This window comes from Trachinotus anak, unplaced genomic scaffold (assembly GCF_046630095.1).
Source record: "Trachinotus anak isolate AG129_WGS33_773 ecotype Australia unplaced genomic scaffold, CSIRO_AGI_Tana_v1 ptg000003l, whole genome shotgun sequence".
Taxonomy (NCBI): domain Eukaryota; kingdom Metazoa; phylum Chordata; class Actinopteri; order Carangiformes; family Carangidae; genus Trachinotus; species Trachinotus anak.
The window spans coordinates 24,894,166-24,913,764 of record NW_027273854.1 but is presented as its reverse complement, the minus strand read 5'-3'; the positions used below and the strand labels follow the sequence as shown (position 1 = coordinate 24,913,764).

General features: G+C 41.9%; 1 protein-coding gene across 1 annotated transcript; it reads left to right on the top strand.

Annotated features, from left to right (window-relative positions):
- The first annotated feature begins 255 nt into the window (after nucleotides 1-255).
- csnk1da (casein kinase 1, delta a) lies at nucleotides 256-19,461 on the top strand. The gene is made up of 9 exons (XM_071474838.1): nucleotides 256-394; nucleotides 7,601-7,711; nucleotides 11,011-11,159; nucleotides 12,299-12,527; nucleotides 12,626-12,796; nucleotides 12,976-13,124; nucleotides 13,678-13,846; nucleotides 14,250-14,362; nucleotides 16,674-19,461. Exons 1-9 carry the CDS (start codon nucleotides 319-321, stop codon nucleotides 16,722-16,724), a joined length of 1,218 nt encoding a protein of 405 aa, XP_071330939.1. The 5' UTR covers nucleotides 256-318; the 3' UTR covers nucleotides 16,725-19,461.
- The last annotated feature ends 138 nt before the right edge of the window (nucleotides 19,462-19,599 follow it).

Sequence of the window (19,599 nt, the reverse complement as noted above, 5' to 3'; positions counted from 1 at the left end):
ATCCGTGGAGAATTAAAGTCAACTCCTATCAAAAACAGTGAGAGCATAAAGTACACACTTAAACCTTTTTAACAAGTATCGTATTACCACTGTATGCGATTAGCAGTATTTTAAAACAAGTGGCGAAAGATTGAGGTGACTTCATCCGGAGACAACAAACAGAAGACAGTTCATCGCTTGAAGAGATCCCCTGCGTTGGATGTTTTGCTTATTCCGCTCTTAAAGAGACTTGGCCTTGAAACCTGAACATTTTATTTTATTTTTTATATATTTTGGAGCTAGCGAGCGTGCTTGCTAGCAGACCACAGCTCGTTTATCATGGAGTTGAGAGTAGGAAACCGATACAGACTGGGCAGGAAAATTGGAAGTGGATCGTTTGGAGACATCTACCTAGGTAAGTTGTAGTTAAAGAAACTTGATATGGTGTTTCTCTTGATGTCCTTTTACAGCAACAACGCGAAGCTGGGAGAGTTTGTCAGCTAGTTTCCTTTCCGGGGTCTCTGAAACCAGCAGATAGTCAATCAGCTGTTCAGTGTTTGGTGTTCGCAGCATTAGCCACTAAGCTAGCAGTCTGTGTAGCTAAACAGCTAGCACTAACAAAACGCCTGTTATGTTGTAATAATAGTAAAAGGTTTGATGAATTTGTTCAATGTGCTCGACGTGGGGAACACTTTTTCTGTCACGATGTGAAATCAGCCTCTAAAATGAGCCGTGTTAACGACATGAAAGGAAACTGACGGCTGCTGTGTGGCTAAACCCTTTATCACATATCAACTAGCTCATATTTGAGTTTGCTCTTTGCCTTAAAGGGAAGAGTCAGTAGTCCGGGACAGGATAACTGACCAGGCCATAAGCTTTATTATTCAGTGGCTAAGGTGGTAAATTACGTGTAACTGCTAATGTCCGTCATCCACCTTTTAATACAACAGGCCGATTCAGTTTCCTCCTCTGTTATATCAGAAGTTTAGCCACATCACACATAAGCATTTCCTTCAGAGGTTTCATAAGGTTCATTCGAATTAATTCTCAACATTTTAGATTTATTCTGAGGGTAACAAGTTATTTAATTTGAGAGAAGATCTGGTGGTTAATAAATAGTGAGACAGTTCTGTGCAAAGATGGCTATTCTTTGTAATAATTGACTGGATGTGTTGCTTCTCATTGAAGGTAAAGATTTAAATGAAATGTATAGTAGCTGCACTAGCAGCAGTTAGCAGTTAATGGGTAGTGCATCATTACTGAGCTCAGTGCATTTCAGTGCCAAAGGTATGGAAAACATAAATCTGCAAAAATTCTTCAGCTAGCTAATGTATTAAACATTAGAGACTGTCATTGAGTTCTACCACCTTTGTTTAATCTATCCTCTGTTGGCCATACTAAAGGTCTACTGCTCTTTGCAACAGTGGTGGAGAACAGCTGATCACATTTCTTAGCTTAACACTTCCTCATCTGAACAACAGTAGAAAAGAGACATTGTTAATTCATGAGGCTCCTTTACAGGCTTTGAGGACTGATCACTTCATCACTGACACCTAATCAACTCGTAAAGAACAATACCCTGCTCTGGCTGCTGGGGCTCAGACTTCATATGACTTAAACATGATATGATGTAATATTTCAAATCATATTTTTACCATCACCAGTGACAGAAGAATCTAGTGACTGGAAACTGACTAATGTTTGGCATTTTGCCTGGTACATTGCTTACTTATAATTAATTCATGATAAAAAATGGTCGGAGATCATTTCCTGTTGATCAGCTAATCAGCGAATTGAGTCATTGTTTCACCTTTACACTATCTTATTATTGATTAGTAGATTATAACGGGATTATCTTTTGAATGCATGTTTTGTTTCCCTATTTATTTGTTAAATGACCATTCCAGTGGTTTTGTGCATTTTATATGTATATTTAAACTACATTTTAGCATTTTGAAAACAATGCTGCCCTATTTTAGAAATATGGATGTATTTAGTTTTACAGTTCCATGTATTCATTTGTTTCCATTTATTTCTGCAGTATTTGAAAATGTGTTGGCAGAAGTGTGAAACTTACTGACTGTATAATGAGGTAATGCAGTGCAGACTTTTCAAATCAGTCTGCAATTAAACTGCTTTTATTGCAGTGATGGAGTGTAACATTGACAAAAATGAATGCAGATATCACTTAGCTTTTAGAAAATGTTAAGCAGAGGAGATAAAACACCTATTTTGTGATGCATCTCTCGTGATCATTTCATTTAGTAGATGAAAGCCTCAAAGAAGTAAGAAGACACACTTTTCCTGGTGATTGCCGTTTTATTTAATAAATTAGTTGATTAAAATGCTTTTTTTGTGAGGTGTACTGTCTCCACAGCAACACGCTGTAGGAAAACCTAAGGCTACGTTCACACTATGTTTTAGTTTTAAAAGGCCTAGTTTAGTTTTTCGCCCTCCGTCCTCACTACTGTGGAGTTTTCAAGAACCTAAATCAGAGACTTGGAAACACTGCTGGTCCAGTTTTAGTTTGAAAACTCAGGGGTTGTGTTGTAGTCTGGACCAGCAGAGACAGAGACCTGTGGAAACAATGATGTATTGGGTCTTATCGGTCATTACTACCAGTAGTGAAAGCAACATGGATAACAAATAACAAGTGTTACTGACCTTGTTGAAGCCTGAGATTCACAGGTTAAGAAAGCTTGAAGGGTCGGCTCATTGACTTTCATAGCAACAACACAAACAGCCTCTTGGAATAATCAGAAATGTCGATCCAAAAACTTTAAAGTTAACATGTATTTGAAAGTGGGCAGAAAAAATGTGAAGCGTAGATGATTTGAAGTTAAATAGTTTATATGGTGAGGATTTGTTTTGCATACATATGACTTTAGTTTAAAACTTAGCTGCTACATTGATTAATGGTTTGGTCGAACTTTAGTTCCTCTTAAAAGATGGAAGTTGGGTCACTGATATTAGATAGTTCCCTGACGTATTTCTTTGCACATATGTGCATATACAAATTGTACATAACATATACATATACAAAATTATAAATCAGAAAAAAATAAAAATAATAATTTCAAATCAGTTTTTGCTGTGAAACGGGGGTTTTGAAGACTAGCACTTCTGACCTGTGCACCATAATGTTTATATTATGTTATATTCCTGCACAGATGTGTGGATTATAAGTGTTTAGGTGTGTTTATGTGAGCGATATGAGCATAGATTAATGGTTTGAAGTTCTTCTGAAAATCTTGTGGATAAGTTGGAAAACTAGTGAGCGTGTTAAGTGTTCAGGAGAGGGAAGGTTAATTAATGCATTAATTGGATCCCGTTTATCTTCCACATGGGCTGCTGCCGGGACTGACTGTGGGAGCTGCCAGCTGCTTACATAATCACTTTGTGTTTTTCTCTTTACTCATCACTCCCTCCTCTCCCCTCTGAGTGGCTGGTGACTAATGTGACGCAACACTGTTAACAAGCCAGAACAGTGTGTGTTTATTTAAAATCAAAGTGCCTCACCCACCCAGTGGTACGAGTTTGTGAAGTCTGCTGGCAGGATCATGTGCTCGTAGCTAAGGTTATTTCGCACACAATAAATTTGACTGAAGGTCAGTGTCCAGTAAGATGTAAGAAAAGTTGGACAGTGGATGTATGACCCCATCAGTACCTGATATTAAGAGTGATTGTGTTTCACAGTAAGTCCCACATGAATCCTCCCACACAGCGTGTTAGAATAACGCTGACAGTGTGTGAGCAGCGTGCCATGCTGGGGCTGTCTGAGTGGAGGATTGTGCTTGTATTGGTGTGAGAGGCTGTTTGTTATTGGCAGCAGGAGGAAGAGATGAGGTCAGCTCTTGGAACCAGTCCTTGTACTCTGTGTTCTGTGACTGGGTTCAAATGTGCACTGTCAAATATTCAAACCTGGTTTCTACAGGAGGTTTTTACATGACTGTGCAGCAGCGGCCGGTCAAGTGTATTTCCACAAAGTTGGCTGGTTTTATTTGGTGGGTGATGTGCACATTTGGTTGATGTTTGGGGGGGGGGGGGGGGGGGGGGGGGCTGCAGAATCCAGATGCTGTGTTTGTCATCACTAAACTCCCTCAAATGGATTTTTCTCAAGACTCATGGAAACCAAACACACTTAATTGATTTTCCCTCTCATGACCTTTGCACGGTTTTGGCTCAGTGTGTTTTTCTCTGAATTTTGATATTGGCTGCCTGTGAAACGATGCAGCCCCCTCGTCACTATAGCCCCCACTATACACACAAACTGCTTGTTCTTGTTCTGATCCAAAAACCGTCAAGTACCACTGAACATCTGGTCACGTTTGCAGTCTTGTTTACTTTGTCGCTGAATTAAATGATAATGTTTCGAAGTTCAAACTTTGTGTGCAGACAAAGTTCCTGTACATGTGTTTGTCTCTAGAAAACATTTAAGCAGTAACTCTTCATTTTGGGAAATCAGAAGATGTGATGGAACAGTTGCATATTTAAGATTTAAGACTGTTGCTTTTGGTGAGCCAGTGCAGAGGGACGTGTCTGAACATGTTTCACCAGCTGCACAACACAGGACAAAAACACAACACATGTACACACACAGTCCCCTCAGTAACACACTAGTGTTCATTTTGTAATTTAAATTTAGTCTAATATTTAGTCAGCGTCACCCTTTGTGTTCCTACTCGACGAAAACTCTGGACATTTGAATCTTGACAAAAACACTTTAGTTTTAGTCAAAAACCAAGAGCAATCATTTCCCTGGGTTCAGGTTCTGTCAGCGGCACATCAGACGTACCTGATGTCAAATTCAACTTTTGCCCGCTGGGGTTTGAAGTTTTTACGCACTATCTTTACACATCTTTGTGTTTGATCTGACCATAACATCTGTGCGATGTGCAGCATCACATCGATCTGACATATTGCTGCTTGTTTTGTTTTTGTGCTCTGAACTTCCCCACAACCTGTTCAGTATTCTTCCTGTTTACCTCTGCTATGGGGGGATGGGGTGGGGCGGGGGAGGGGGGGTTAACCAGATGTGTTATTTGTTTGTGTCACAACGGAAAAATTGCAAAACATAATGAAGAGATAAAAGAGAAAGGGAATGTTCCAGTTCCACTAAGTGTTTTCTGATAAGATTTCATCCAGTTATGTCTGGAAAGATGCAGCGTCGTTAACAAATGGATTTCTTTGTAACAGTCTGAGTCAATCAGGAAGGAAAAAGAGAGAAAACTCCTCACAGTCGAGAACAACCTTGTGTAACAGTAAATCCCACGCTGATCATGTTCACACTGTGTTGATTTTATTCTGTAATTTGGTCAGTCTTAGTGGTGGTGTTGTTCTAGATTGTCTTAGTGTTTCTAATAGGTTGTACACAAGCATTTAAAACAGAAAGAGGAGACAGACAGAGGGGGACCTTTAGATCGTGTGATTGTGTGCAAAATTGCTCTATTTGATTTCATCTCTTTTTTTTTTTTTTAATCAACAATGAAGAGAATCTGGTAAAGTTTTTATTTTTTAAATTGCATTTTGGTCTTGTTTTTCCATGAACAGTGGTGATTGTTGATCGAAATCATTGCTGGTATTTAATGACGTCGACGCCGCCTCATCATTGTCTTGTCTGAGTCATGGAAAAAAAGGTCGTTGGTGGAGCAAATTTAGTCATAGTTTTTCTTAATGGAATTAACAATGTAGCTTGCTCTCCCTCACACACACACACACACACACACACACACACACACACTTCCCCTCTGTGAGAAGATCAGTTGGGGCAGCGGGCGGGCAGGGGGGGTGTAACATTCCCAGGAAAAATCTGTTCAGACAAATCACATTCCTATTTTGCAAGACTACACAGAGCACAATGAGACATGGTGCTCAGTCTGTGACAAGCCTTTTCAGCATCGTTGCTAATGAATTGATTGATTGATTGATTGATTGATTGATTGGCCAAACACAAGCACAAACTAGAACAAGTCTTTGGGTGTGTTTCAAAGTGCTGTGCTTAAAAAATTAAATTGAGTTGCACTATTTAACTTGTCAGTTGATGGAAATGTAAGTTAACAGCAGATTTTAAATACAAATATAAACCTTTTACATCAGTGCACTATTAATGAATCTATCAATTATTATCTCAGTAATTTAGTCTATAAAATGATATTAGATATGACCTGTAATCAGAGCCAATATTAAGCCCTAAAATGCTTTACTGAATGCACTGACTGTTGCTTAGCATTAAGATTACAAGCAAATATATAAGCGCGAGCAGCAATGTCACCTTGATGGGTCACTGAAACAAAAGCAAACGAAACACAAAGATAAGTTAGTTGCAGTCATGGTCTTAATTGTGTGCCCCACCCTGGCCACCTCAATGACATCATATAGAGGAATCAGTGATGCTCCATCGTCGCTGCTCTGAGCCCCAGTGATCGAATAGCTGCTCATATGAGATCATTTGTGTGTGAAGTGCGATTATGTAACCTGGTGTCCAGTTGCTCTGTTTATGTGGAGGGAACTGGACCCATAACCATATTTAGGAAGAAACCAGCCGAAGCACTGATTCGTCAGATCACGCAGCAGTGAAGAGTGGTCCTGGGCAGACAATTCCCACAATCCTCTTGTCTGCTAGTCAGATGAAAATGTAATGATAGCTGTGAGGAATGTGGGCTGTGCATGCAAGTTGATACAAGAAAGAAGAGCGGGGTACGTACAGTGCACGCTGTTGAGCTGCTTTCACACGCAGGCACTGCAGCCCTGAACTTTTCCTACCTGGAGGAGCTGCACATGTGAAGGCAGCTGTCTGAATCAGACGGACTTCACCCTACCAGCTCCCTGGTACAAAGTCTGTCATGTCAGATTGAGTGTAAATACAGCCGGTCATTGAAAACAGTATTTCCAGTGGGGGAGAGGGGGCCTGACAGTGACAGTAGTTCACATGTGGAAACAGCTTTGGTTTCTCTTCCATTTTGGCTTTGCTGTGTTAACCACCACATTTACTTATGCACCGAAGCAGCCTTCTCCACTTTCATCACCACCTAAGTGATTTGTATATTTTTCTGTGACTAGCAGCAGAATATAAACTGTTGACAACCCAAACTGTTAATTATCTTCATATCAAATTTACCAAATGAATGACCTGACAGCAACTGAACGTTCTTTCATATCAGTAGATGAAGCTTACAGACTGTATTTTTGAACCATGACCATCAGTATTTGTTCAGTGTCAACATTGTGATGAATGTCATCATTACATAATGATTAAGTGAGTGCAGGAAGATATGATTAAACACCTGGTGTACTCTTCAAAAGCACTAAACAGAATAAAGTGAGTGTATACCCTGGAAAGGTATTTGTGACATTTCCAGGGAGAGACGGGTCCCTGCTCAAGTGATGCTAATGGTAAATGGACTGCACTTGTATAGTCCTGTAATTTTATCAACCACTCAAAATGCTTCACAATGAAAGGAACGTTCACACATTTCAGCACTTTTCTCTACACATTAAGCGTACCAACATGTGTACCACATGTGGACTGGTGGAGCCGGGGGTCGAACCACCAACCAATGACCTGCTCTACCTCTGTGTTACCTTGCAGCTGACATCTGTGTCTGTCTGTGTCTCTGTCTAGGTACTGATATCTCAGTTGGAGAGGAGGTTGCCATCAAACTGGAATGTGTAAAGACCAAACACCCACAGCTCCACATAGAGAGCAAAATCTACAAGATGATGCAGGGTGGAGGTACAGTATACTGACACAGACCACACACCACACACACACCCTGCCACGTAGCACTGTTGTTGGTGCTTTTATGAACTAAGTACTCCACTCACTTACAAGCACTGAAAAGTATGAGCCAACATCCATCCATCACTGTAAATGACGAGAAAATGATCCTGTCTGGTGTCACTGAGTTCACTGAGGAACACACTGAAGGGAAGTATTGCTGTGTTCAGCTCATCTTAAAGAACAATTAGTTTGTTTTAGTGGCTGTTGTGTTACCTAAATCACATTGTATATTAACACCTCAGACTTGCTCAGAGAATACTTATAGAACTTCCTGACCCTGAGACACCGGCCGTTTGTTATGGTTCTCTCCTATCTCTGACGGTCTGAGCTACAACCTTGGTTACTATGACAACTGCCAATGGAGATTAGGCAGATGTGTCTTCACAGATATGACTGGAGAGTGACCTCTGTCCTAACACGGCATAAATAACTAATGAAAGAAAATTCCTCCACACTGGCATCAGCCGCTAGATGGTCTGTTGTCACCCTGCAGACTTCAGTGACAGTTAGCTGGTTGGAGTTTTATCAGTTATAAACGTTAACTATGGCAGGGCAAATTAGATTTAATAGTAATTTAATACTACAAATAATGATAATAAGTAAACACATTATTGGGAAAACAAGCCAAATATCGTCTTGACATCGGCAGAGGCACCAGCTATCATCGATCAGTGAGATCGTTGTCTGTCGCCACAACCCTACCAGCCACCGTAACTCAAGACTCCAGCAATGAGAAGTTTTGAAAAGTTTGCAAATGTCCTCTGTTAGGGGATAAACAGTTAACTGTGTGTGGAACTTAAATATCATACAATGCAGATTTAAAGCAGTTTCACATTTTGGGGGTGGGTGTGAAGAGGGTCGAATGCATTGATAGATGGTATGGATTATAGAAGGATTAACTTCATTGCATGAATAGTGCGTGTGATCCCTCATCCATGACACCAACTGTGCAGCCCTGAAGTCCCAACCCTGCATTTGGTTTACTCTTGGTCATTTTCTTGCCATGTGAATTTTGAGATTATTTCATGCAGTGTATTGAATGTAGACTTTAGGACACCTGTGGGGAACGTCTGAAATAGGCAGAGTAACCTCAGTAAAACTCTAGACACAGCCAGTTATAGAAAGAGGCAGCACCAATCAGTGACCCAAATCTTCATCTATACATCTTAGCACCTTCTTGTAGTTTTCATTGAGTAAGTTCTCTAAAGAGGAGGGAATAAAACTTATTTCTGAGACAGAGCAAGTGCTGTAGAGGAGCTGCTTCGTCTCTGTAAGGACACATGCGTCTGTATTTTTGCTCCAGCCTGGTAGGTCGGATATATTGAGGCCTGGTGGCTGACCCAGACTGTGGGATATATTTGAGTTTGTATGTATATAAATAGCTGATGGTGTGTGTGTGTGTGTGGGTGTGTGTGTGTGTGTGTGTGTGTGTGTGTGTGTGTGTGTGTGTGTGTGTGTGTGTGTGTGTGTGTGTGTTTGTGTGTGTGTTTGTGTGTGTGTGTGTGTGAGAGTGTGTGTGAGAGTGTGTGTGAGAGTGTGTGTGTGTGAGTGCAGTGCCAGGTGCTGAGCAGCAGCATTTTGTTGCGGTCTGCCTGTAGAAGGAAATGCCATGTGGCCTCTTTGCCTTGGCAACGTCAGCTAATTACCAACTACAACCAAAGCAGCTGGCCTCTGCTCTAACACCCCTCCTGGGTGTGGGGGGGATGGTAACTCCCTTTCTTTCATCCATTAAGATTTCTATGAAGAATATAAAACATCCAATAATTTCAACATAACAGTTCATCATGGGGAATTGTCTCCTGTAAGCTTCCTTCTGTGTTTTTTAATGGTGGGCACAATGAATGATGGGTAATCTTAATCATGATAAGTGTAGGAAATTGTGATGCTCAAATGCTCTTAGGATTTTGAAATATCACTACATAACTCACATCTGGAAATATTCACCCAGCTCGTAATGGAGAATGTATAATATCACAAACAAGTCACCTGGAATTATGACTTTTTAATCTTTGGAAGCAGCTCTCTTTAATAATCTTAATTGGTTGCGAGTTACTGATCTCTTTTCAGGTTCAAGTTCAGTTTTAGCTTCACACACATTTATGACTAATTGTACAGTGACAAACACTGAACACTGTAACTAATGCAAAACAATGGACTGCACTTACATAGTGCTTTTCTGGTCTAGTGACCACTCAGAGTGTTTTACAGTCGATGTCTCATTCACACACTGATGGTGCAGCATCAGCAGCAGTTAGGACTTCAGCATCATTCTCAAGGACACTGCACTGAGATTTAAACTGACAGAGTGACACCAAACATGATATTAGAACAAATTTTTCAACATTCTGATATGAAGAAGACATATTGTGGTATGGATACACCTACTGACGTAAGAGAATGGAATAAAAGTCTTCACTAAAACAGGCACATATCACACACAACACTACTACAAATACAGTGTTGAATCTCTTGAGTCAGCATCTACACAGTCTAAACTAAGGCTGCGTTTAAGAGTTTAGGTTTCAGTTCTTTGTCGTCCTTTTGGGAGGAGGGGGATTAGGCCACATGTTTGTTCTTGTCTGTGATGTGTAGTAAGTCCTGGTCCTCCTGCTTGGCGGTCGCTGCTTTTATGCTGAATCACCTGGTGACCTACTTCAACGCTCTGCTCTGTTGTTATTGTAAACACCAGAAATCAGACTCAGTCCACTGAAACAGGGAAAATCCTGCAGATTTACTGAGCTCACTGTTGCTACTGTGAGGAAAGAAGTACGGTCCCAGTATTTTATTTGAGGCTGTGAACACTAGTGATGGTGAGATGAAGCTTCATGAAGCACTTAGAAAAAAAACCCAACCTTTTACCTAAGTGCTGCACAAAGTAATACGGACAGGTGACAAAGAGGAAACCTGCATAATCGGAGTTTGGAAGGTGCTGCTTCTCCACGAGACATCAGATACATGTTGAACTCTTCCAAACATCAGGAAATTATTTGTAGTGGCAGTTTGACTACAGTAACTTCCTGTTCCAGTGGCAGCATTGTTAAGTGATCATGATCCAGGAGACGCAGGAAGATCCATTTACTGAAAATAACGAAACAAAGAAAGCAGCCATAGTTTCTCATTACTTTTTTTTAGTTATAGAAAAAAAAAGAAAAAGATATCAGCTCAGTGTCTGTTGGAAACTGTGAGTAAATTAGTACCAAGTGTAACCCCCTGCCCTCCTCCTCTCTCCTCTGCTCCCTCCTGTTCTCCAGTGGGTATTCCGACAATAAAGTGGTGCGGGGCCGAGGGCGACTACAACGTGATGGTGATGGAACTGCTGGGACCCAGTCTGGAGGACCTGTTCAACTTCTGCTCCCGCAAGTTCAGCCTCAAGACGGTCCTGCTGCTGGCCGACCAGATGGTGAGATGGGGGGGTAAATGTGTTGATTAATGTGAAGGCTGTAAACATGACTCATCACTGAGACAACTGGGTGTGTTTACTGTAAACCTCAACATCATGTCCTTGCAACTTGGTGCATGATATATGGGGCATAAAGGGAAGAGTTTATCGAAACCCACTTACTCACTTTCTTCCCAGTGGTTAGACGAGGAGGTTGATGCCACTGTCACAGTCAATATGAAGCTACCAGCAGCAGCTGATCAGCTTGACTGAGCATAAAGACTGGAAACTGTTCAGGCTAGTTCATGGTTCTCACCTGTCCTCGGACAGACGTGGGTCACAGACACACTACTATTCACACTACATTCAGGGTCTTGTGTACGCGGACATGTTCCACACATGCACACTAGAAAATGATGGCGACCTCCTGACACTGAGGAGAAACGCTCCTTTGTTTGTTGTATTTGGCTGAACAACATGAAAAAGTCAAAAAAGACCACAGTGTGTGCAGCTGCTGAACAAGAACAGGGCTGAGGATGAGAAATAAACGGCTCATACATCCAGTGCACAGAACAGGGGTCCAGCTGACTTGTCCGGCCCCATGTGCAGTTGGCTCAGCAGGGGCTGAATTTCCACCACACAGACCTGTTGCAGACGTGGTCACCAGCAGCTGGCCTTTGGTCTGCCTCTGCAGAGGTAACAGAACAGTTCTCGAGGTGAGATGTAAAACACTCAAGTTTGCTGATGTGACCTCCTGAGGGAGACGGCTCAATAATCTGAGAGCCAGGACAGCAAAAACTCAGACACAGTCCTGAACTTTAATCAGGACCCAACCAGCAGCCGGTGTTCTGAGATGAAGAGTAAGTTTAAGTGAGTTTAAGATTAAGATCAGTAATTGTGCAGCAGAATTTTGAACTAATTGTAGACTTGTTTTGGGCTTCTGGGCTCAACCAAACAGTGGTTAGAAAGATGGGAGTCGAGGTTTAGCTGTTTCCTTATTGAAATAACACAAAAGAATAACTGACATAAATTTTCAAGTTGGAATCAAAATGACCCTCAAGGTGTCTGCAAACCAACTCCAATTTCTAAGGTTTTTGAGAAGATTTTATTATCTTCGTTAACGCTGACTTCAAATCCTTTCCTGCTCCTCTTCCTTCCAGATCAGCCGCATCGAATACATCCACTCCAAGAACTTCATCCACAGAGACGTGAAGCCAGACAACTTTCTGATGGGGCTGGGTAAGAAAGGCAACCTGGTCTACATCATCGACTTTGGTCTGGCCAAGAAATACCGCGACGCCCGCACACACCAGCACATCCCCTACCGCGAGAACAAGAACCTGACCGGCACCGCCCGCTACGCCTCCATAAACACACATCTGGGCATCGGTAGGATATGCCGTGACTCACGCCGTGAATGGACGAATCATTCAGACTCTGATGAAACCATGAGCTGACCTTGTGTTCTCTCTCCTCTCTGTCCACAGAACAGTCCAGGAGGGACGACTTGGAGTCACTGGGATACGTTCTCATGTACTTCAACCTGGGTTCTCTGCCCTGGCAAGGCCTGAAAGCAGCCACCAAGAGGCAGAAATACGAACGCATCAGTGAGAAGAAAATGTCCACTCCCATCGAGGTCCTCTGCAAAGGCTACCCATGTATGTTTGACCGGTCCCTCCATCTTCCCTGAGTCCTGTGGAGGGTTGACCTCACTGCTCTCATGTTAATGGCTCCTCTGTGGAAGCGCTTCAGCGCCTCAGTGTTAGCACTGTTTTTGTATTAGTCAGTGAGGAGTTGTGTCTGTCTCTGAACGTTCTCATCCTCTTCCTCTCCACAGCCGAGTTCGCCACCTACTTGAACTTCTGCCGCTCTCTGCGCTTTGACGACAAACCCGACTACTCGTACCTCCGCCAGCTCTTCAGGAACCTCTTCCACAGACAGGGCTTCTCCTACGACTATGTCTTCGACTGGAATATGCTCAAGTTTGTAAGTTGTATTGCCACATTCAGGGGATTCATTTCCCTCTTTGTCATTTGCCACGTCAGTCACTTCACCTTTTGCAAATCCAAACACCAACACAGCTGTTCACTGCTGTGTGACAAAATAATCTCAGCTCAAAGGTCCACTTGTTATCTTTTCCTGAGCTTTCTGCTGCACACAGTGTGGTCAGCAGATACACTGCAGTTCCTGCACAGCAACCGTCAGGCGTCCAGCATTACCATTGTGTCAGATATTGAAAGACTGAGCTGGGAACGTTTTATTTTGATTTTTAGATTTAAAACTAGACACATGCTGGTTCTGGTTTTTCAGCTAAATTACAGGAGGCTGTTTTTTTTGTGGGACAACACATTCTCTGTCCTGGACAGCTGCTCCTCAAAATCTGGTCTTGGAAGGTTTTTAGTTTGGACTACTTTTCCTCATAAGTTTGTGCCGCAGTTAGGAAAAGAAAATTGCTCAGAGTTGATAATCCTCAATAAGAAGTCGTTCAGCCAGAAGGTTGCACCTCCTCATTTGTGGATCCACTGTGTGTGTCCTTCAGGGAGCCAACAGGGCCGTAGAGGACGCAGAGCGGGAGCGTCGGGAGCGGGAGGAAAGGCTGAGACACAGCAGGAACCCCGGAGCCAGGGGCATGGCCTCGGCGTCAGGAAGAGCCAGGGCAGCTCAGGACGTCGCAGCCCCCTCCCCACTGAACCCTGCCTCACACACAGGTCAGAACACACACACACACACAGTTTTCTAAGTGCTCGTATTGACTACATTTATCATGTTTTGTCTGTCACGAGATATTTTTTTTTAGATAACTTATTGGAGAAGTTTCTAGCTCTGATTTGATCTCCATGTTCTTCAGCAGTTTGTTTTTTTCTCTTCAGTTTCTTCAGCTGCTTGTGCAGTTCTCTTTTTCTGCAGCCAATGCAGTTATTTGACTTTTCTACAGCCACATCTCGATGCTCATTTGTAACTTCCTCTCTTCTAGCCAGGCCGTCACCTTCCACAAATGGCTGATTTTATTCTAGAGATAAAGACAAGATCACTAAAGCACCACACTCTCGGCTTTTCCATCCACTGGCTGTAACTTGTTGTTTGATTCGTGGTCCCTTCTTTGTGTTTCAGGTATGGAGAAAGAGAGGAAGGTGAGCATGCGTCTTCACCGTGGAGCACCTGTCAACATCTCCTCCTCAGACCTGACGGGGCGCCAGGACACATCCCGCATGTCCACCTCACAGGTAACACACACACACACACACACACACAGACAAAAACTGTGCGTAGTTGTGCAATGTATGAAAACCATGAGGTCTGACAAATCAGCAGGACTCATTGAGTAGGACATGTAGTAATGTAGTAAAGTAAATAATTTGATGCATCTTGAAAAAAGGAACCATGTGTTACAACAGAACATGCAGCGTGTATCAGCACCAACAGACAGTGTTTAAGGATAAAACACTTCCCCTTTTACTGGTACCAGATGTTCGTTCCTCTTTTTTTCTGTTTTACAGCCCAGAATGAATCAGTGACAGGAAGCAGCCAAATAACCGCAGCTTTATAATGTCTGAACTCTGAGAGACACACATTTAATAATCATCTCTTGAAGAGCATCTCATTCCATTGTGCTGGCAAAACAAAACAAATAATCCGAGCAGCACTCTGCAGTTTAATGATTTCATTAGGTCCTCACTCTTTTCCCTCTCACAGCCCCTTGGCTGATTGTTGGTATGTTTGAGAGTTCACTGTGGGCGTCCCAACGCCCCCTCTTACCAATGGGTCTGCATTCTTGTAGACCACATGTTCCCCCAAGAGGCGAAAAGTGGAACAACCAGTCAACACCAACTATGAAAAACTTCTGATGATGTCCACTGCAAACTCAACCATCACACTTTTGATCTTTCATTTAGAGAAATCAAAAACAGAGCAGGTGTTGTCTGTAATAGCCAGACAGGAAGTGGAGTCCTCACTAAACCAGAGTCCTCTTTGTTTTGTCTGTGTGCTCTCTCTGCTGCCCTTCTCTGCTGATCAGAACACAGCTCATGAATAACGCAAATCCTGCTGAATAATTAAAATCATTTGCATGAGTTAATATGCAGGACCATGAATATTTCTTGTATATACATGTAAGCCCAGACAGTCACTGGCACTGTTCTTGTCTGTATTAAAGCAGTGAGATCATTTCATTTTCACCCAATTTATAATAAATAAATATAATAAATTTATAATAAATATTTTTTTATAATAAACAGTTTGCATTGCTTAATTCTAATGGCAGCTTTCAATGCAGAAAATATGACAATGCACAGATTCTGTCAGTGTTCAAACAAAATGAGGTGAATTAGTTTTGTGGTGTTGACAGCACGTTTAAATGTTGCTGTTGGTAATCCACAGACCTCACCCTCAGTGGAAAGTGGCTTAAAATAAAAATATGTCCACAGCAACTGAAGACATCAACAAACAACAGATAACACACTCAGTGCACGTGTCTTTATTATTTTCATTTTTGGTCGTGCAGTTAAACAGGAAACACAGGGAGTGAACATCATGGTTTCCATTTATAACCACTCAACTGTATCACACACTTTTTTATATATTCAAATAATGTATTCAAATCAGACAATAGTACTTTGCCCCCGTGGTGACCTGTCACCACCTCATGAGCCAACAACATAGACATCTATATGTAGACTGGAACCAAAACCAGCTCACACTGTAATGAAGCGACTGTGTATATAATTTATTAACTCCATTCATTAACACATGATTTAATGTCAAAGGAACAGTTTTTCCCACTGCTTCCATCTGCTCCCATTCTTTGTGGTGAGCTAAACTAAGTAACAGACATGAGAGAGGTGTCAATCAAACCTCATCAAACTCTTGGTAAGAACAGGTATTCCTCAGCGGGCGCAGCCTCCTCAGTCCATCTGTGGTTGTACAGTGAAGTTACAGAGTGGAGCTTCTTCCCTCACAAACTATCTTTGACATGTGCTAATGGTGTGTAGAAAGCACACAGACCAACAACAGCCAAGTTTAATTGAGGCCTGAAATGAAGTTACTGACTGAATTAGCATTAATTAATGACAGCTGATGTGACGTATCATCAGTGATGTTCGTCTTTTTAACCCCGGAAAGCGACGCCCGGCAGCGGCGAAGAGGAAGAAGCTGCAGCGGATGTTTGCTACACTGCTTTGCTAACAATGATTAGCGTAAGAGCTCAGTGAACCTGTGTAGCACATAGACCATAGACATTTGACTTAAGGGGGTGCGTGTATGGATGCATGGAGGTGTCTCCACTTCCTATATCCATCACTTCAAATTAAAAGCCCTCTTCAAACTCATTTTATTTGGACTTCATGACATTTCATAAGATTCTGGAGCAGCTGTGGTGATAAGTTTGCAGTGACGGGCCACAGCTGCGAAATGTAAATAGCAGAAACACTGAGTGTATTGAACCGTTGCTTTAGGTCATGTGTCCATTACTGTTAGTTTGTATTGATTGTTGATGACATCATCATTAAAGTGCCACCATTTCTCATGTGTCCTCTTCAGGCTCTGTCCCGGGTCACACCCAGTGGCCTCCAGTCTGCAGCTCCACGGTGAAGTCCTCCCATCCACTCATGCACCATGGAGGCCTCAACATGCAGCACACACATACACACACATACACCGGACTCTTGAATGATGCGGAGGACAACCAACCAACGCGCAGGAGTCTGACTGCGCTCTTGTTAACTTGACGGAGGAAGAGTCGCACAACCAGGAGTGTGTTTGTGTGTGTGAGAGAGAGATGGGCGGGTGGAGCACAGTTTGGTTGCCTTAACAACCTTGGCAAAGTAGCAGCCACAGCCTTCCTCCTCCTCCTCCTCCCATGGAAGATGTGGACACACTCCCCCTCCTCCTCCTCACTGTTGATGAAGCCATGGATTCACTTTTCTCTCGCATCATGTTTGTTTTTTTTGTTTTTTAACTTTGGTTTTACTTATTTTTATTCTTTAGCATTAAACTTCCTCTTAAACCAGCTCCACTGGTCAGACTTCACAAGGGTTTGAAAATGGAGAATGACGAGTCTCTTAGTTATTGAAAATAGTGTGTGGGACTTTTTGAAGATTCTCAAATCAAGAAGACGCATGATCCATCACGGCAGTGTTAAAGGACAGTGCCTAAGCTCTATTTTCTGTCCTGAAAGACTGTTTAAATACCACAAGTCAACTTTTTTTTTTTTCTTTTTTAGGTGTTTGAGGTTTAATTTGAAAGGTGGGAAAAACCCCAGTGGTTTTAAAATGGGACAGAAAGCTCCCATTAATGTTCTATTTTCCGAGCTGATCCCATAGTATGAGTGTTTTTGTCCTCCTCAGGTGCATCGGAACCAGGATGTTGTAGTAGATCTTAAAAACATGCAGCACATTTTCTTTCTGTCTTCAGGTTGTGACTGCAGCGTGCTGCTGGGGAAAGCTGTGAATGGAGCAGTAAAATAGTCGGGATGTTGATCTGTCCACGCTTGAACGGATGAGATGTTTTTTTGTGCATAGTGATGTGGTTTTTGTGTGTGTTTGTGTGGTTCTGTCTTAGGCTTATACAGGCTCAAAGGGGTATGTGTGTTGTCTTTTCCAATGTAACGATAACTCGCTGCAGTTTACAGCTTTAAAACTGCAGGGCAGAGCGTAATATTTGTAATTGTCGATTTGCATGATTTTATTTTGGAGAAACGCATCTTGTTAAACACCACAAACTGCTTTTTAGTGAGTTTGGTCAGAATCAGGTCCGAAGGTCCTGATTCATTTCTTCTGGCCTCATCCCGAGCAAAGTAACTTCATACTGAGTCTGTGCCATTACACAATATTTTACTACATGGTTGCACAGCGCACAACTAAACTACAACATAGTCAGTTTAGGTGACATGTCAAAATTAAAGGCACACTCCTCCTGTATTACCACTCAGCCTGTGAAAGCAAATGTATAATGTATACTGGTGCTCTGGAAAAGCTTTCACAAAAAAAATGTATTGAGTTGCATCATGGTTAATGTAGGATCCAGTGTTTTAGCAGCTTGATGGCATTAGGAGGATTGTATTGTAGTCTCGGTTGCCTCTGTTTTGACCATTCTTCTTTGAATCTGTTGTTCCTAGCACCACAACTTTATGAAATGACAATACATAAATAGCTGGAGTGTTTAAAACTCCTTCCTAGAATTTGGTACATCGTCCCCAAATTCCCCAACGTTGAGCTTCAAAGCATCAGCAGTGAGTTTGGATATCATTAGGAGCTCTGTTGGGCACAATAACAAAAACTAGCCTGTTTCCCAGCTTTCCTTAACTATTTTTTAACAGAATAAACAGTGAGAATGTCATAAATAGCTGTAACCACCTTTTTAAAACAAAAAACGGAGTTCGAGCCAGTACCAGTGCTGTCATGTTTCAGTTTTTAATTCCAATCCACAGATATTTTATTGTGAATTTTAACAGCTGGAATAGACAGAGCACGAGGTGAGAGATACAAGGGACTGAAAAAAAGCATCACTTATATAATTGAATGAAATCACACCTGAATCAGCTCTGATACTGAATCTTCAGACCACGTCCACATTAGAAGATCCAAAACGCAATCTGAGAACCCAGGTAGAAAAGGTGTCGGTGCGCTTTAACATCAGGTTGAATGGGGTTAAGGTGAAGAGAGGTGGTTTTGGAGAGGTCACGGCCGAGTCCCAACGGCTTCACTTCATGGTGACTCGAGCGGTCGACCAACGTGACCAATGAATCCTGCAGATTTTGAAGTAGCTGGTAGACTGGTTCCAAAGTGTTGTAGGCCATTAACTGTAGTTGAAAGGGAAAGGGGTTGTAGTGCTAATTTGTACATGTTTGTTCTGTTGTTGTGTATAGGATGTGACTACTCTGTCCACCATGTCCGTATTAGGTTTGAGATGGTGACGACAGTGTATGGAGGGACTGGGGATGCTTCACTCCATTAGAGTTTCTGCCGAGGCAGCTTTTTTAAAAACTTCACCTGTGGGCTTGAAAAACAAACCAAAAAAAAAATAGATGAACATATTTGTCTCACTGATGATGGCTATGATAAATGCAAGTACACTTTACATGGGATAATAGTTTACTTTTTTCAGTCTGCTTTACTCAGTTATTTCTTATGTTTGTCACCACCTGTGCAATTTGCTTTTAACTGTGTAGTGGAGATGGTTGCTCATGTCCCACAATGCATCTCTTCATTGTGGATTCATGGGAAATCTTTGTCTTTCCACTCCCACCTTATGACTTTTGCTCCTCACTTGTAATACCACTGTATTTGTGTATTTTAAAATTGTGTAAATAAATTAATAAGTACTTGTATTTGTTGCTTTTATTGACTTGACTGAAAAGCTGTGACTGTAAACAAGATATTTTGAGTTTGGTTTGGCTTTTCTTTTTTTCTCTTTTTTTTTTTGGGGGGGGGGGGTATTTTCCTACCAGAGGAAATCTTCTAAAGCA